This window comes from Pinus tabuliformis, chromosome 9 (genome assembly GCF_031772625.1).
Source record: "Pinus tabuliformis cultivar Carrire ecotype Pingquan chromosome 9, CPIR1, whole genome shotgun sequence".
NCBI lineage: Eukaryota > Viridiplantae > Streptophyta > Pinopsida > Pinales > Pinaceae > Pinus > Pinus tabuliformis.
In genome coordinates, this window is record NC_142307.1 from 629,499,790 (window position 1) to 629,520,450 (window position 20,661).

The following is a 20,661-nucleotide window of genomic DNA, read 5'->3' on the forward strand; positions in this document are numbered from 1 at the left end:
GATGAATTTGTTCTTGTATATCTAGATGATATCCTTGTCTTTAGTAAAAGTTGGAATGAACATGTATGTCATGTGAAGAAAGTGCTAGATGTATTGAGAAATGTAAAAATCTATGTAAAATTGTCAATGTGTGAATTTGGGAAAACCTCTTTGGTTTACCTAGGTCATATTGTTGGTCATGGTCAACTAAAAATTGATCCTTCTAAAGTTGAAGCAATTGTAAATTGGCCTAAGCCTACTAGTGTAACCGAGGTTTGCATCTTTTTGGGTGCAATACAATATTGTTGGAGATTCATTGCCAATTTCTCTATTATTGCAACACCTTTACATGCATTGACAAGTGTAAAGCAAGTCTTTCAATGGGGAGGAAAGTAGCAGAAGTCCTTCGAAACATTGAAACAAAAGATTAGCACCGCACTAATCTTGGCCTTACCAGATCTCCAACAACCATTTGAGATCGAAAAAAATGCCAACGGATATGCCATGGGAGCTGTACTAATGCAGCAAAAGAAGTCGATATGTTACCATTTATAGAAGTTCTGTCAGGATATGATAAACTATCCCACTTATGACAAGGAGTTATATGCCTTGGTCCAGAGCGTGAAAAAGTGGAAACACTACCTGATCAACAAGGAGACCATCATCCATATGGATCATCAGCCCTTACAGTATCTTTAGTCACAAACCAAGTTGCAGCAATCTCGTCATTTCAAGTGGAAGGGTTTTCTTCAACAGTTTCGTATGGTAATAAAGTATGAGAAGGGCACTAGCAACAAAGTGGCCGATAAGCTATCTCGCCCTCCTATTTTTTCTTTTGTTATTTTGCATAATGCTTCATTATCTTTTGAAAGTTATGCTGAACAATAAGCTAACGATGATTACTTTAAGGATATTTATGCAAAAGTAACCCATGGTTCACAGGTGGACAACTATCACTTGCAGGGGAAATTGTTGTATCCCATTGGCAAATTGTGCATACCCATAGGAGAAAGGGTACATGTAATTTGGGAGGCCCACACCTCCCTTGTGTCTGGTCGCTTTGGTGTCGAAATTTTTTTTTTTCATGTACAAAGATTTTGTTTTTGGCCTCATATGAAGAACATTGTGACTCGGTACGTAAAGGGTTGTGTGATGTGTTCTATTTCAAAGCCCTCTAATAGAAAACCTGGGCTCTACACACCACTCCCTATCTTGAGTCGTCCATGGGAAAGTGTGTCGATGGATTTTGTAGGAAGTTTTCCTTTATCTAGAAAAAGTCACAACTATTTGTATGTCGTCGTTGACCGTTTTAGTAAGATGTGTATTTTAATGCCTTGTAAAAAGTAGATCACTGCAGAGCAGACTGCTTATCTTTTCTTTTAGCATGTTTGGGTCCATTTTTGGTTGCCCACATCGATTATGTCAAATCGGGACTCTTGCTTTCTCAAAGAGTTTTGGACCAGCTTGTGGAAGATGATCGACACCAAGTTGAAAAGAAGCCTGACATTTCATCCACAAACTGACGGACAGACAGAGGTTGTCAACCACACCGTGCTACGCTTGTTGAGAGGCTATTGTGGGAAACATCCTAAGTTGTGGGATGAGCATCTTTCATATGTCCAACATTCCTACAACTGAGCAGTGCACTCATCTACGCATCATTCACAATTTGAGACATGTTTTGGATACCTACCAAAAGATCCTTTTGATATGGTCTTTGGAATGGAAGATGACTCCAGTGGACATGATGACAGGGACAAAGCCTAGCAGTTCATTCAGCAGATCTAGTTTATTCACCAAGCAGTACAGGAGTAGTTGGAGAAAAGTCAAGCCCAGTACAAGGCTCGACATGACAAACACCAAGTCGACCATAAATTTCAAGTGGGCGATAAAGTGTGGTTCCATATCAGCAAGGACGGGATGAAAGGAGAAGGGAAGAAGTTGCGACCAATCTAGTATGGTCCATTCACCATCATGGAGAAGATTGGAAAAAATTCCTTTCATCTCAATTTGTCGGTATATATGAAAGTGTACTCCGTAGTGAATGTGGAGAACTTAAAGCTGTATTAGCCACCATTGATTATGGACACCGAGGAGGTGGGCACAGTTCCTACAGTTGATGACTTTGCACCAGAGTATCTCAATGAGTTACCTAAAGACATCATCCTTGACAGAAGAACCAGTACTTCACGACAAGGAGATGTGGAATACCTTCGAGTTGGCTTCAAGGGGATGCACCCTAGCAATGCAAAATGGCTAGAAAAAGACAGAGTAAGGTAACAATTCCCTCACTTGCCAATTGACTGATAACGCTTTTGCCATTCCAAAAGCTCCTTAATGGGGAGGATTCATCCACATGGATCTCCAGACATAGTGGCATGGAAAAATATTAAAATTCAAAGTGGCAGAAAGGCGATGAACTTGACATCAGATTGAAGTGCTCGTCGCCCTGATTCCAACAATGTGAACGACACTCCAATCCGAGTCTAGATGAAGGAGATAGAGGCAGTCAAAGTTGGGTTGACTTTTTGATGACTGGGCAAGTTTAATGAAGGCACAATTTGGACTTTTTCTGTCAGACGGAATCCGGCCAACTCCAACCAGATTCCGAGAAAAATCGTGGCCTCGTTAAAAAGACTCCTTCGGTCAAAAACCAAATTTCCAAAAAGAACCCCCTTTTGTTTTATATAAGAAAAATATTAAAAAAGGGGTGGCAGGCCACCAACTCTGCCACCCAACCTCCTCAACACAAAACAGAATAAAAATGGTGGAGGGGCAAGCCACAACCCCCGGTCGCTATCACGGGACCCATACCATTAACCGTAAGCTCAAAGTTAAGGTGGTGGGTCAGCCCTTGGGGCATGGACCCAACCACCAACATTAAAACAAAGGGATCGTTAGCATAAAAGGTGGGCTGGCCCTTGGGGTGCGGACCCAGCCCCATCCACCAGCCATAATCTATGGAGGTAGCGGGAGGAAGGTACGATGGGTGGGCCACCCAAGGTGGGCCCGACCCAACTAAAAACCTTAATTAAAAAAAAAATTGTTTGTAAAATATTATAAAGAAAATTGTTATGTGAAAAAGAGGAGGCAGGGTTTGACCACCCGTCCTCCTACATATCAGCCGAACCTTCCACCAACTACACTATAACGATTTTATTGAAGAATATGCCACCCAGATTATACTTAAACGTAGTTTGTCAGTGCGCCAAGGCAGAGGGGCAATGCACGCGGTTCGAGGAAGAATTTTGAAGGAGGGCCGAATTTTCACTTTGTTAGAATTTGACAAATTTTATATGGTTTTAGCACTTCTTGATGCCACGAATGCAATGGAACTATCCGTTTATCCATCAATGTTCTGCATTTTTCGGCCATTTTTCAATATGGAGGTATAAAAATCCTTTTTTGTAATTGATGCTTGTACTCTTCTTTTTCATGCCACTTAATGAATGAAGGCCTCCCCATTGATCGAGCAGGGCCTGGAGACATAGTCCAAGTCAGACGAACTTTGTTATCAAGTCTTGTTGTCTTCTTTCATGCTTTATGTGTTTCTCCTCTTCTCTGATGTCAACATTAAGTTTTATATGTTAAGCTACAATTTATGCATGTAATTGTTTAACACATCTATAAGCAAAAGATTTTGTATCAATGAGCAAAGGAATTTTCACCTTGGCTCCTCCCGCATAGCCTTGATAGTTTCTAGTCCGTTCTTTGAGGAGCGAGCAGTGGCTCCAATGTCCCACTACTGGGACTAGTGATGTATAGTGTACAGATGTGTCTTGGACCTTTTTCTTGATTCAGAACCCTGTCTCAGGGCAACATGTTTTCACGCATATTTTGTATCATTTGTAAGACTGTTCTTTAAACGTTTGTAACACATTTTTTCTTAACATGTACTATTATAGTTGAACTAATTCGGTTATTTTAGTACTCATATTGTTAAATATGTGTTGTATTATTTATTACTATTGTCTCGTCTGTGTCGACTACTCCACTAGACATTATAAAAACCATCTTTGTGTATTTCTTGGTGTTAACGATTGTCACCCACTTGTGGACTATTCCAATAGATGTCGGACAAACCCTTCTTGTTGTTCGTGTGTGTTTATTCCTGGATTGGGATTATTCCCTCTCATCAAGAGGCTCACTTTACGTTCCCCCTTCTAAGAGTAAGAGAACTTGGACACAGAGTTACCTTACGCACTCACCAAGCACACTCACCTCACTTTCTTGAAGTTACAAGCATAGCACTCTCATTCGCTGAACCAAAAGAGTTAAGGAAAATCTCTACGAGAATGGCAACTGGGTAATCGTACCAAATGGTACTCCTACACCAAACAGTGTGAGGTCTAGTTGGGACTTCATAATGGGGAGATCCCCTGAACGTTGGCGGGTCTAGCACCATCAACATTTCTGGCACTAAAAGGAGGGTCACCAGTTGTTTATGGAAGAATTTCCTCTCAACCCCATGCATCTATCATCTGGTCAAGGTAGTAGCATGAACTCCTTCTCTCCCATGCACAACTATGAAGTTTGTTGCTCCTCACCTCCGAGACCCAAACAAGAAATTTGATATCATCACCTTCGGTCAGTCAGTCCCATCACATGTTAGTTTTCCAAATATTTTGGACTCATTATAGGAGTACATAATCTTCCCTCTTCGTAGAGGAAGAGAAGGCCTACACCCACAGGAGTGGTAGTATCATCTATTGAAGAAGTAATCCTTGCCACTCTTGAAGAGTTAGCTGGCTAAAGCTGTCGAGAATGAAGAGGAACCTCCTATTTTCTTACAAGGAGAATAAGCTAATAACACACTCTTGGGCTCAGGTTTCGGCGGAGGTAGCAGAGGGGGAGGCAGCGAAGGAGGTGGAGGCAAAGACAAACCAACAGATTCAGAGGTTGAACTATCTGATTCAAAAATCAATGTAAACTTTGAAACGAGAACTGATACGATTACCCATTTCGTAGAGGTAGCAAAAAAGTGATCTGATTTTGAAAAGTGGTGATGCAGAATACACATTTTTTTTAGCATAGCTTTTCACACTTTACTTTTTTTTATGTACATTAATTTTTAGAATGTTAGTGATTTGCATGCTGGTTTTAAAAAGTGTTGATTCTGCATCAGACCTTCTTTTTAAAAGGCCTATTTTTTACTTTAAATTTTCTAATGTATTAAATGTGAATAATTATTTTCTAGATTTAACGATTTTTGAAGTGGTATTCTTCATGATATTTTTTATTTTTATTTTTATTTTTTTGCGGTAGTGACGTTTATATTTTTTGCATAGTTAAAGAAGAAGGTCAATATTTTAAAGTTTCGATATTATACATATTTATATATCTTTAATTAATTTTTCAATGCACATCAAATAATTGTTTCTAAAAAACAATAATTTTTAACAATTGACATAAAAATAACCATTTTTCATAAATATAACTAAAAATTTACACATTTTGATAATTTTTGCTAGAAATGACTTGTCAAAATCACAACTTTTTTTGAAAAAAAATAACTAAAAATGGTTAAATAATAGTTTTTAAAATGAATTTCCTGTCAAAAAATAATAATAATCACAGTTTTTTTCAAAAAATAATGATTCACATAAAAATTAAAGAGAAAATCACATAATACAAATATTGAACACATATCAACATTAATTGAATGCTTATTCTTCTCATAAAATGTCAAAGTCAAAAACATTACAAGTATAACTAATTAACAGTTACAAAAAATGAACTTGATTTCCTAGCATAACTTAATTGAATCAACAATATGACATAATCCAAACTTTTCATCCTTTGGAGTTTCATCATTGTCTTCTCCCACAATATTTTCTGCTTCATTTTGCTCATTTTCCTCTTTTAATGGATATATGATGTCTATGAATCTCCGAATGTATGTCTTTCCAATCATTCCATGTAATGGTGGTTGAGGTTCCTTTGCCTTTTTGCCACAATTGTTTCACTAAAATCCCCTTTCTTCAACCCAATTTCTTGCATTACTTGTGGAAGAAATTGAAGAGAATTAATTCTTTGCCGAATAAATTTGCATTGTACTAGATGTTTTTCAATTGCAATGCAATTTCTTCCTTTTTGTAGGAAACATGCTAGTGTTGTACCTAATTATCAAGAACAAAAAAAATAATGAAGTAAATTAGTATAATGACTTATAAATTAAGATAGATTATATTGAAATTCAATTCTATATAATAAAACTTACCTGAGCCATAAAATAAATCTAGAATCCAATCTCCTTCATTTGAACATATGTCTATAAGATAGTTAATCAATGATTGTGGCTTTTTATAAATGTTAACTATCTCTCCTTTCACTTCTTTGTCTTCATATGTTAGTTTTTTCACAACAACATCATAAACCAGTACTTGGCCATGACTCTTTCCATCTACCCGATTAAAAAGCATAAACATATATTTATCATCTTTTGCCCAACTATCAATATGGACGAACTCACAATCATTTATAATTGGTTGATCTTAATGGTTAAGAAGATTTGACTTTTGCCTATAACATGAAATAGTAAAAGTCAAATTAACTTGCACATAAATGAATTTGTTAACATTAATCAAACATACATTTTCAACGTCTTACCATGTAAGCTACATCCTTGAGTTTGTTTTCCCCTTGAAGCTTGACAATAACATCGCCAATTGTGTGTCTGAATGAAATGTCACAAATATCCATAATGGTGATGATGTGACTTCTACAAATATCGTAACCACTTTACTAAGAGATTCATAAGTATAAGGGTCCCTATCATAGTCAATGTTTGGGATATTAAAACCATGGGGAATATCTGCAATAACTAGGGAATAATCCCTGTTAGGTATGAGTTTAGAAATGTCTTCACAGTCACTTTGTATTGCTTGATATTGAATAGTGTCGAGCACATTCAAAATGAAATTAGTAAGAGTTGGATCAAGTTCAATATTCTTCAGACGCTGCTTCTTCAGTTTTTCGATCTTAATTTTTTCAATAAAGGTTATGAAACTATCTGGTGCTCTATTTGCATCCTTCCTCATTTTTAATAAAATAAACAAATATATGTATAAGCTATAAAATAAAAATAGTATACAGATGAATAAAAATGAATGTATAAATCAACATACCTTTTTAAATGCAAGATAAAAATCTTTTAGTGTTGATGTAAAACTTGAATCTGGATAGTTATGTACAACATTATCCCAACTATCTTCATTCAACAGTTTAACCATTTGTTCATATTTTCATGTAAACTTTTTGACTGAATAGATGGATCTTCCAACCCATCTGTGTTGATAGCACCAACATTAAATTGATAGATGAGTACCTTGCTACAGGAGCAAAAGTCTCATCGTATTCGATCCCCTCGACCTGTGAGAAACCACGGGCAACAAACCTTGCCTTATGTTTCTCAACACTGCCATCAACAACTTTCTTTACCTTATAAATCCATCTAGAACTCACCACTGACTTGTCCTAAGGTCTTCGGACAACATCCCAAACATAGTTCCGAATGATAGAGTCGTACTCCTCTACCATAGCATCAACCCATACTGGTTGTTGCACTACCTCCTTGAATGAAGAATGTTCGTACTCTACACACTCCCCAACTAGGGCCATGTAACCAGTGTACCGCTCAGGTGACCTCCTCTGTCTGCGCTAGGAAGATGGTTGTCCCACATTCTCTCGCGCATCTAGCATCAACCTGCCAACTTCCCTTGAGCGTTTCTGCCCATCTCTGGAAGACTCAGCATGAGTGGATTTCTCCACAACCGGATCCTATGCATGCGGCTGCTTCGCATCAATCCGAGGCTCCTCCTCTGCATGCAACGTGATCTCCCTCTCAAGTGATACTCGCATGGAATTCTGCTTGTCGAACTTCAGATCTCTACATACCACTATCCTCTGACTGGTAAGCAGGAACACCCTATAGTTGTGGGGTGTATCAGTGTACCCCACAAGTATTCCTGACTCAGCTGCTGGATCTAGCTTCTTCCGAGCATCTTTGGTCACATGGAAATAAAATGATGATCCAAAGATCCTGAAGTGACTCACATCTGGTCGCTTCCTGGAAAAGGCCTCCATAGGTGTCTTCATTCCCAGTATATGGTGAGGGACTTTGTTCTGCAAGTATAATGTTGTATTGCATGCCTCATCCAACAAATGAAGTGGTAGGCTTTGGTCATGAAACATTGCTCAAGCTGCTCCCACAATCAATCTGTTCTTCCTTTTAGCCACCCCATTCTGTTGTGGGTTATGGGGTGCTGTAAATTCCCGTTTAATTCCTTTTGTAGAGAAGAAGTCCTTAAACTGTTGGGAGACATACTCTCTACCATTGTCGCTACGCAAGGCTCTTATTTTCTTTCCAGATTCTTTCTTTGCCAAGGCTTTAAACTCACAAAACCTCAAGAAGGTCTGATCCTTCTTTTGCATAAAGTAGATCCAACATCTATGAGAAAAATTATCAATAAAAATAACATAGTACCTTTGTTTAGTAGTGGAGGCTATAGAGAATGATCCACAAACATCTGTGTGAACTCGCTCCAGGATTGCTCCAGCTCTACTATCTCAATCCTGAAAGGAAGATTTCGCATACTTACCCAAGGTACAACCTTTGCATGTATCTGTCTACTTCAGTTTTCCCTTTGGAAGTCTGGTAGAAATCTGATGCATGATCTTCAAGGCTCCATGGTATAAGTGGCCCAATCTTCTACCCCATAGAACACCAACATCTTCGCTCCGCACCAACTCTGCTTTGGAACTCAATGCAGCACAGTCGTCTACCTCCAGCTTGTAGAGATTCTTTACTCGAACCCCAAACCTCTTGGTTTGTCCAGTGCCGATATGCCTCAAGAATACCTTTCCTTTACTAAAGACTACATCATAGCCTTTGTCTTCTAGTGTAGCAATGGACACAAGGTTCTTCTTCAGACCTGGTATATACTTCGCATCAGTTAGGGTGAGAGGAGCCCATGCTCCCTCTAAAACATTATACTTTCCATCATCGCCCATATCGATCCTCATCTGGAGATCCTTCTCCTCCAAGGTACTGAAAAGATTCTTGTTGCCGGTCATGTGGAACGAATCTCCACTATCTAGGTACCAAACACATCCCACCATGGATGAAACCATGCATGCGATGAGAGAGAAATCCAACTCAAACTATGAGGCTAGTGCCTCACCATCTGATCCCTTCGAGGATCCATTCTTGGATTTCTTCTGTGGACAATTTGTAGCATAATGGCCCACCTCATGACAATGAAAGCATCGCACTTTTGATTTGTCAAACTTCTTCCCACCATGGGAAGAACTGGATTTGGAATGGGACGCCTTCCCTTTCCTTTTCCTCGCCTTACTCTCTAAGGCTATATTTTCTTCATCATCTTGCTTTGATGAAGATCCATCTCTAGTGCTTCTTCTTATCTCCTCCTACATCAGATCTAACCAAAGTCATTCCTAATTTTGTAGTTTATCTCTTCCATTTACCGAGTCTTGGTTGCTATGCTAGCTCTTAGGAAGACCGAGGAGAGCAAGACTCACCATGTCATCATTGGGTGCCGTGATCCCTACCCTTCAAAGCTCATCCCTGCAAGTGGTGCGCTTGTTCAGATATGTGGAGATCGTGTTGCCCTTTTCACACTTGATTCTCCGAAGCTTGTCTTTTAGTGCCAAATTCCTCTAATCGTTGTTGTTCTGATATAGATCGTTCAATGTTTTCCACATTGAAAATGGTGTCTACTTCCCATGGAGACTCGAGACTATGTGGTCTCGAACTCCCTCTAGAAGGATTCTCCTCGCTCTAACCACACGTTTGTTCCATTCTGTAGCATTAGCCACTACTGGCTTGGGGAATTCTTAATCAATGAAGTATTTAGACCATTGTCCTCTAATACTGCTTCCATGCGATCCTTCCAGGGTATATAATTTGAGCTGCCATCAAGGGCATACTTGAGTCTTAAACGTTGAATGCCATTGGTGAAATTGAGATGTGATAAGAACTTGATTTCTATATTCAGGAACGTCAAACTTCGAACTTCTCCCTTCTTTGTATATTGTTCTTCTCTTTGATCATCTTTGCTCCGATACCATGTAGAATTTCCCACTGCAGATAAACAGATTATGCAATATACTAAAGCAAAACACACGATCTGCTTCTACAACAAACTTGTGGAAGCTTAATCGATTATAAGCAAGATCAAATAGAACACATATAACTGAGAATAAGAAAGCAATAACATATGAACACAGAAGAATACTCTGGGGAATGCCTCAACTAAAAACCCTGATCTCTGTAATATCATACAAGTGGAAATATGAATGGATTACACAAATATTTAGCTCACAAGCTATCCAGCTCTCAGTACAATCCTACAATGCTGCTCATAGATTGCATAGACACAACATATGCCTTCCTTCAGCCCTCCAAGACTCCTATTTCCTTGCGCAGTTTCTCTTGGGGTCCAATGCTGCCACCTGTGTGAATTGGCCTCATCACACACTCATTAAACTCAAAAGTAACTGCGCAATCTCCAAGGAATGAATTCCTTCTGCATGCAAGAGATATCCTCAATGGAATATTCCTGCAACTGATAGTACACTGTCCCATCACTTGATCTCAACTGGGTCTCTGACTGAACTGAAATGCATGAGTTATTTATGGGAGAATATTCAGTTATTTAAAGTGTAGCAGTTACATGCATGCATGCATTAACTAACGGAACTCACAATCAGTTCCACAAACTGTTGGAACTAATCTAACTGGACTTAACTTAGATAACTGAGCTAACTAATTACAACTCAAAGTACGACTCATCCTAATCTCCTCAATCAAGGGATAACTTCCTCAATCAATGGAGAAACTGTTGCATGTCTTCACATAGACTTCATTTTTTATTTCCTACAACTAATTAACTCAAGATGAATTAATTAATTATTTTACAAATAGCTGTTAAGATCAAATTCGAATTTTAATTCTCAATTTTAGTTCAAGGACTAACTAAAATTGGAATCTATCCCGAAATGCTATTTATAGCAGTGCTATTTTTAGCACTTCTATTTTTAGCATTAATTGTTGCTATTGTCAACATTTTATTGGGGCCACTTTCCTTTCTATGCAATATTTGGATTTTTTTTAAGTTTTAATTTATTTATTATTCACCCTTGCATGTGTCTAGTTTTTACTGATATGTTTAAATAGTTCATTATTTATTTATTTATTTAAATAATCGTCTAAAGGGGAAGCTCAATTGGTGATCAAAGTAATGTGAAATCTATTAAAGCTAAGAGATCCAAGGTTCAAATCCCCCCGGTTGTGACCCGGATTATGGAGAGGAGGACATGATGTAGACTCCCACAGGTTTTCTAGTAATTACATGTGAGGCGAGCTGTTGGGTTCTTTTGGAATACAAAGAAAAATCCAAATTTTCTTCACCCGATACATGTTTTATATAATTCCTCTTACTTTTCCCCTTGATAGATTTTAATTTTCCTAAATTAGTGTTTGTTAGCTGATTTTACTTAAGTAATTAGCTAAGGATCATCACAAGTCCCTCAATTCCCCATCTTCTTCTGCAATTAAAATTTTATTTGAGTTTTTTTTCTCCGCTATGCAAAGCTCATAAATTTTATATTTTAAATTAAATAAATAAAAATTTTATGCACATTCTTTACTTTTGGTATTATCGCTTTAATATATGAGTTCTTTGCTTCAAATAAATTTTTTTCTTACTAACTTAAAGTGATATTCTCTTTATGTTTATTAGATTCTTTTTATAAATATTTAATATTTATATTAACAATTCTTTAATTTCTCTTGAACTTACGTTAATAAAGTATTATTGTAGTTTCTATTCCTAGTCCTTAATAAATTTCTTATTAAAATATTTAATTCCTAACTATAGTTCAACTTTACCTATACACAACATCATATCTAAACCTTTAAAGAATTGAAGAATTCAATTTAAGTTTGTTTTACCTTTTTGTCTCATGGGTTTCAAGCCTATTGTGCTCTTCAATAATTATCTCATGGAATTCCAAGGATGCCACAATGGTTTCCCTCAAGTACCTATGATTAATTGAGAGTAACTATGGTGCAATGACATAAACAATAATTATCTCTATCTTTTTACTTACAGAGAGACTAATCGTTACTGAGGATTAAGGCCTTCACCTTAATGTGTGTCCCTAAGTTGTACCTCACAAGTGATTGAGTCCATAGTCAAACCATTAAGGCATTGTGTATAATTCAACATAAAAGTTTCTTAAACTTTTAAACCTAAGCTATATCTAGAGAGGTAGTAGGTAGAATCAAGGATTATTAATATTTAATACCTTTAAGACAAAATAAAAGATCCTTCATACAACCCCATTACCCATATGTGAGTCATTTGGCAAGCATGAACCTTATGCCTTCTTCCACTAATCAATTCATCAGTATTTATAAACATATTTATGAATGAAAATGTATACTCATTTAACACGACTCTTGGTTCTAGACCATAATTATTTAATCAATCCCATTTCAATGCATCATCATATTTCCCTACGACACTCAGGAAACTACTAACAATATCTTATCATGAATGACTTATCATCATATAATTTACACGTGACAAGTCATTTTGACATGCAAATAAATATAAGCCCATGGAGAAGAGCCCAATTAACAATCATCTTGTTATGAAGTATTATGTAAAACATAATATTTAATGTTCAAATCCTCCATAGGTGAATCCAACAAATAAAATAAAAATCATGCAAATTAACATCATAATCTAATAACATACCCATCAAGTAATATATATTTTTCTCATAAATATTATTCATATCAAATGTCATCATCACATAGTGCAAACAGTCAAATCAAAAATTTCTAATGTCCTCAAATTATAATACATATATCAAAGTATTTACTAAAAAGTAAAAATAAAATGGGGTGCCACATTTTCAAATTTTGATGCAAAGTTTTGGTGAACCGCGATATGGATGGATAAAAAAATGATGTCAATTCTCATAGAGTTGATCTAAATTACAAAAATGGAGATGAGTACTTTTACGAGTTAAAATACAAAAGAGTTAATTCAAGTTTGAAAAGTGAATAAAGTTGTCACTAGGATTTGTTGAACCTTTCAAGGTCATAGAGAAAAAGGAACCAGTAGTTTATCATCTTACATTACCAACATCTTTAGAACACATGCATGATGTTTTCAATTTTCTTAGTTCACTTAATTACATTTCAAATTCATTGGAAATATTGATTTAATTCTTCTACAAGTATTAGATGAAGGGGATGGGATGGCCAAATTGATCTGCATCTTCGACCAACATAGTCGATAACTTAGGCATTGATTTAATATTAATGAAGTAAAGGTCTGGTAGAATAGTTATAGTTCTATCTTTGTGACCTAAGAGGATGAAAAGGACATGCATCGCCATTTTCCTTAATTACTGTGAAATTTCGGGATGAAGTTTATTTTTAGAGGGAGTGCATTTAGTGTCCATTTTTATTTTGACTTTTGTGGCAACCACTTTGACATATTTATTATTGTTTGAGGACATCCTAGACATTTATGAAATTACACATCTGCACTAGGTGATAATGACATCCAATATTCATATTTTTCACTATGTGATAATGCCATCCAATATTCATATTATTCATGAATAGGATATATATTACTTAACAAGTATGTTATTAGAATATGATATTTATTTTTATGCTAAAACAATTTTTCATGTCTAACTTATATGATGATTAGTCATTTATAATCAGATATTCCTAATAATTTTGTGGGTGTGGCAAGGGACTATGATGATGCTTGTACAGAAAATTCATTAATGTACTTTCGTATGGAACTAAGAGTAATATTATTTGAATCTGAATTTTTATTGAAAAATTTGTTTATAAAACATTGGTCTCTTGAATAGTGGATGTAGGTATAGGGTTTGTGGTTGTCGAACCACTGACATGTAGATAAAGTGAATGTACAAATTATTTCAAATTTTGTCTTAGATGGGTGTGACAACATCCCTGATTCCACATGCTAGCACATCAGTCATGGTTTCAGTTGAAAAGCGCAAGGTAGTTTTACCTTGAAGTTTCATGATGATGTGAAGGTTTTCTTATAGAGTCAGTCAACGATGAGGTAAAAATTAGAAGTGTGCATTAAGGTGAAGGCGTTAATCCTCACCAACCACTAATCCACTCAACAAAGACAACCTTGGAGTAGCTATTATTTCCAACATTGTGTAAGTGTTCCTATAATTTAATTAGAAGTACTTGAAGGAAAAGAATTATGACACTATTGGAATTATGCAAGTTAATTCTTGAAGGTAATAATTAGCTTGAAACCCTTGGTATCCTCAGAAGAAAAAAAAAAAAAAGCCTTAAATTGAATTTTTAAAGAAACAAAAATTTAAATATGATATGTATATAGGTGAAAGCGAGCTCTTTTGGGAAATACGAAAAAGTTATGAAAAATTGTTTGAGGATGAGGAATAAAATTATAGTAGTACTTTGGTAGAGTAAACCTAAAATAAATCAAAGGAATGGTTAATATCGATATTAAATATTTATATAAACATATAATAAATCTTAAGGGAATATCACTTTAAGTGAGAAAATATTTATTTGAAACAAAGAATTTATATTAAAGTCTTAATATTTAGGATGAATAATGTGGATAAAAATTGTATAAGATATTTATTTAAATGAAAACATTTATGCTATGAAAAAATTTTAAAGTGCAGGAAAAATAGAAAAGGAAGCTCAATTAAAATTTGGAGTAAGAGAAGGAAATGAGAAAATTAGTCTTGTGATGAAACCTAATTAGATAATTGAAGTTATATCAAATAACAAGCATTAATTTAGCAATAGTAAAAGAGATACAAAGGAAAATCAAGAGAAATTATAGGAAAAATGAATATATAAAATTAGTTATTTTAATAAAATATGAAAATGAAATTATTTGATGGTATGAGTAAACTTCACACATGAGAGCATGGATAATGAAAAATTTGGGATTTTAGAAATTTTTAACATTGCATAGAAAGACAAGTGGATTAGATAGATATATAGATAGATAGATATTAATTATAGAGGGATAGTTTAAGAGAAAAAAAATATATATATCTTATACATTTTAATATTGGACGACCGTCCTAGTGCTAATCTTTATATTTTTTTATTAGTGTGCCAATATTTATATTTTGTTACTAGCGTGAACTTGTTGAGAGTTTGAGAAAGTGACCGTAGTGTGGCTAGAAAATATTGCAATTTGTTTCTCCCTAATAGACTACATATCCAACCTTAAGATTAGGATGGGTGTGTTCCAATTGTACAAGAGGTTGCTATTGTGGTGGAATACTCTTCTATCATAGTTGGGTATGTACATCTCAAATTTGTCTTTGGAATTGTTTGAAGAAAAGTTCAATGAGAATTATCTATTAGAAGAATTCATTGAAAATAAGTTAAATGAGTCTAATGCCTTAAGAAAAGGAGGTATATTAGTACAAGACTACAGGGCTAGATTCATGGAACTACTTAGATATGCTTCACACTACAAAGAAACTAAGAGTGAAACAAATTGTATGTGCTAAACTACAATAAATGACAAAAGTTAAGGATCTTAAATGTGTTGCACCTTGCATAAGGTGTTCTAATGACCTATAATTTCGAAGGAGGAGATCATCAACAATGGTCAAAGTAGGCCACTAAGGATTATAGATTTGAGAGCATTGAGAGTAGCAGTGGCTTCGATAGCTAGTGGGACTAGCATGGTTTGTAAGGAAAGTTAGAAAGGATTGGTTCGGAAAAAGAAGGCTTCCATACCAACGACCAGCATAATAGTCTTGATCAACAATAGAGCAATCCCAACCGACATGGAAGTTTCATCCGACATAGCAGGTTCACACAACATCTCAGTATTGTGTGGCAGAATAAATTGGACCTTAAATAACTACGTATATTATGATATTGGCTTGTGTCTCATTAAGTTACATGATAGTTCATTCAAGATATTTTCAGCAATTATAAGTCAAATATTATATTTGATAAATTTAGAGAAAAAAAAACATGTTAACGTGTTTTGATAGCATATTAATGAATTTGTTATAGATTTATTATAACTTCAAAATATCTATTATAATACAACCTCCTTAACCTTTTAACTTGTTACAACTATTTTAATTTATGAATATTTTTTTACAATTATTCCTTAATAGAAATAAAGCCTCCCAGAAAAATAATATCTTACTTTTCTTAAATTTTGATAAATTTAAATTGATCTCATTAGTATTAATAATGATAATTATTATTAACAATTATCACTTGTTGGTTAGTATTAATTTGTAATAATAATAATAATAATAATAATATCCATTTTTAAGGTCACAGCCAAGCCAGACACCAAATTGGTGTATGAGACCCCCTTGTTTGTGGGACAAGGGACCCACCTCCGCGCAGCGATTTGACTGCTAAGTCTACGAAGGCATACATACTCTACCCCCCTCTAGTTTTGAACCTGTGACCTCTTAGGAGGAAACACATGTTCTTAACCATTAGGCCCACTCAAGTTGTTTTACCAACTCATATTCAATAACTAACTAATTTATTTTACCAAATAAATATCACTTCTATTAATAAACTAACTAATTTCTTTTACCAAATTAATATTAGTCAAATTCAATAACCTCCAAATTTTAACATAAAAATGCAATATTATATTCTAGAATTTTTAAAAATTTATGTAGGATAATTTTTTTTAAATATAAAAAATATTTTATTTATTTTATTACATAAAATCAAATTAAATTATTTTCAGCACATTTTTAAGTATATAAATTTTATTTTTTTAATATTTAGAAATAAATGGTCAATCAAAAACTTAAACACATCTCAACACATTGCTTCATATGATTTAATGATTTTTTATTTTTTATTTATAATATAATTTAATTATTTTTATTTATTTTTTAATTAATAAAAGAGAGGATTTCGTACCTTTATTTATAATTTAAAAAATATATTATTATTATAAAATTAAAATTAAAATTATTTAAAAATAAAAATTTAATAATTAGAAAAATATAGGTAAATATTTTTCATAAAACATGAAAAATATTTATACCACCTCCAATGTTTCTTAGGGAAATCCAATTCTTCAAAGGAGTTTTAAGAGCTCCCTGTTCAATTCTTCTAGAAAGTCTCTGGAAAAAGCAAACAAGCCAAGCCAGTTTATTAGCAATATTTTAACATTTTGCAAATCAATGGTTTTACAACTTTTTAATGAGTTTTGCGGAGTCAGTAGTCAAATTTATAAAATGTTTTAAGAGTCAACAGTAGAATTTATAAAGGTGAGACTTAATGTGAAACTGATCAAGGCGGTGGATGAAAAAAAGGAAAGTGTAATGAAAAAGAAATCCAACGAATGAAAAAGTGGAAGTGTAGTGGATGGAAAAGAGGAAATGCAGTGGGAAAAAAAAATGTTAGCAGATATTTTATTTAATTTTAAGGGAAGATATTAGGAAGCATGAAATTTCCGAATAGATTATTAAAATGTATGAACTAGTATCTATCGCGTAATAGTAGGGTAGGGTAAAGATGATTTAGAAATAAAAAATTAAAGATTATGTCATATGGGTTTATGAACTAGTATATATGGTATAATAGTAGGGTATAGATGATTTAGAAATAAAAATTTAAAAACTTGAATGTGTGATAATTGATTTTTAATTATAGATTATGTGACATGGTGTTTTGTTTTCATTTTCTAGATAGTATGGTTTGCTTAGACCAAAAATAATATTTAAAAAAACACATTATTCGTGCCATATTTGTTCCACTACAATTTAGGAGCCCGTTGCATTATTAGAAAAATAAAAATATAATATTTTTCTAGAAAAATAAAAATATACGAAAATAAAAAATCTGAGAAGATCTTCATTTGAAATACAGACTTCTTTAATAGCAGGGAAAAATATTTCTTTACCATCTTCACGATGAATGAAGACGTGGGATGAGCGCCTCATAGATTTAATATCGTAAAATAATAAATGAATGAAGACGTGGGATGAGCGCCTCATAGATTTAATATCGTAAAATAATAAATTAATAAGGGCAAAAAGTTTTAATATCTTCTCACAATTGCCCCTCGAAAGTTATTGACGTGAAACGGCCATCAAAACCAATGTCATAATATTCAATGAATTCCATGAGCCAGCTGGGATTTGGACAAAACTCCATCGTCGCACAGTCTAAAGTCAATCGATCCTTTAAAAAAAATGATGTGAAGCGACGTCCTTTGAAAACCAATTTCAAAAGCCTTTTGGATTTTGCACAAATCTTAATCCTCAAGTCGCCTAAAGTTCATCCAAAAGCCAATCTATCTAAACTCTATAAATTCCTCAATTCAATACCCAATCACACAAATTGGAGGAAGATGTCTTGTGCAATGGATGCCCAGACCCAACAGCTCAGTAGTATTATTGAGAAGCTCATATCCAATGGCGTGAACAACCTTGAGGTGCAGGACAGATATGTCCTCCCTCCCCACGAACGCCCACAGAAGTCCGACATGTCTGTCAGTGAGAGCATTCCTATAATAGACCTAAAAGAGCTGGATTGTTCTGTTAGGGTCATTCGGCAATCTTTAAGTCTATTGCAGATTTCCGGAATATTTCGAAGGATAGTGTTTTTCGGATCCTGGAATATTCCGAGATTAGCACTTATATCCGATCTCAGAATATTCCAGGATTGACGCATATGTCCATCAGATCCCAAAATATTCAGAGAATCTGGAATCGACTTAAAGATGGCCGGATGGGCTTAACAGAACAACACTAGTCCATGAAATCCGACGCGCGTGTGAAGATGATGGTTTATTTCAGGTACACACCTCAATCCCTAACTAACAATTCTTGCTTCCCTCAAATGCTTAGACTCTTGATTGATTTTCTGTGACACTTGCAGACTATGAAGTCTATACATTTCTGTTAATATGTCACTATTGATATAGTGACTAGGTCAAGTTTCATATGCTATTTATTTTTGGTTAAATATCAGATAGTGAACCAGGGCGTGCCAGAGAATGTCATGAAAAGCATGATTGGGGTAGCCAAAGAGTTCTACGAAATGCCCGTGGAAGACCGAGCATGCCTCTGCTCAGAGGACATAAAGAAGCCAGTTCGTCTTTCTACAAGCTTCAATCCCAGCAAAGACAAGGTTTTCCACCGGATCGACTATTTCACGCACCTTGTCATCCTCTCGAGGAAGTCATCGGCTCTTGGCCTGAAAAACCAGCAGGTTACAGGTAAACAGCAAAAAAATATCTATTATAAATATCTAAGACAGAACTATGCAAAGGAGTAACTGGTTTGACATGAGTTTTTGTTCCAGAGATATTGCGGGCAAGTAGGCTGGTGAGATGAGAGCGCTGATATTGAGGCTGTTGGCTGCAATTTCAGAAGCTTTAGAGCTGGATTCAGATTACTTAATCAGAATTTTGGCAAACATAGCCAAGTGATGGCTCTAAATTACTATCCTTCATGCCCAAACCCAGATCTTACTCTTGGTTTAGAAAACCATTCAGATGGAAGTGCCCTCACCGTGTTAATGCAAAACGATGTCAGTGGCCTGCAAGTAATCAAGAATGGAAAGTGGGTTGCTGTAGAACCCATAACAAACGCGTTTGTGGTCAATTTGGGAGATCAACTGCAGGTTAGAAAGAATGGGCAGATCTAATAACCTAGTTTTTTCTCTATGCAAGTATCTGATAGTATCATTCAATTTGTGTTGTGTGTGATTTGAATGTATTAGGTTGTGAGCAATGGGAGATTTAGGAGCGCCGAGCATCGAGAAGTAACAAATATATACAGTGCACGCATATCAGTTGCCACTTTCTATTTGCCTTCCAACGATGCTTTTATTGCCCCTACAACAAACATGGTGAATGAACAGCAGCCGGCTGTTTATAGAGGATACAAGTTTGAAGAGTTTTTGGGTGCTTTCTGGAACCAGGAATTAAAGGGGAAGAGTGTGCTGGATCGTTTCAGGATCTAGTGGACAATGATTCCTGTGAGATGGTGGAGACATGAATAATTTGAATAGCCATCTGCCTTTGCATTCCGAATATCAGTAAATAATCATGGACGTGTTTTTTCAACGCACATCAGTAAATAATGCAGTATCGAGATGTATGCAGCGACATTAATAACGCAATTTATTTCAAATTACAATCTTCTTCCATATATTTAAAGGCATTTTTATATAGACGTAAATTTAGCAGATGGTTTTATATGGCAGATGTCAAATCCAAAAGTAATATCTTTTAAAGTTGAAATTTTAGTACATCAGGAGTTAAATTTATTGAAGATATAAATAGTTTTTTAAAAGAGAAATGCCAATCAGGTGTCGTTTCGCTAGTTGGAAGAATTGGATGCTAATTTTTTCATTATCGTCAAATTTCATACCGTTTTTAAATACTAAACAAGTATGATGTGGATGGGTTTGGTCTCATTAATTTTTAATTTTGTCAAGGTGGAAATTTTTATATAGACGTAAATTTGGCAGATGGTTTTAAACGCATTGCTTGAGTTGATTTCTATGGACTATGGCTGATGTCAAATTTTAAAGTAATATATTTTTATTAATGTGCGAAAAGTTGAAAAAAAAATAATGTACATTCT

The 20,661-nt window shown here is 34.9% G+C and overlaps 1 protein-coding gene across 2 annotated transcripts in view; it reads left to right on the forward strand.

Annotated features, from left to right (window-relative positions):
• LOC149150197 (protein DMR6-LIKE OXYGENASE 2-like) overlaps window positions 1-20,213 on the forward strand; it is a 63,941-nt gene extending 43,728 nt beyond the window's left edge. The window contains exons 1-4 of one of the 2 annotated variants that reach the window (XM_089441402.1): window positions 18,419-18,864; window positions 19,040-19,286; window positions 19,373-19,693; window positions 19,793-20,213. In XM_089441402.1, coding sequence (XP_089297528.1) covers window positions 19,499-19,693; window positions 19,793-20,035 — 438 coding nt within the window. In that variant the 5' untranslated portion in view covers window positions 18,419-18,864; window positions 19,040-19,286; window positions 19,373-19,498 and the 3' untranslated portion in view covers window positions 20,036-20,213. Of the gene's footprint in view, window positions 1-18,418; window positions 18,865-19,039; window positions 19,287-19,372; window positions 19,694-19,792 lie in introns of those variants that run through there. The other variant, XM_089441403.1, reaches the window with a different exon arrangement.
• The last annotated feature ends 448 nt before the right edge of the window (window positions 20,214-20,661 follow it).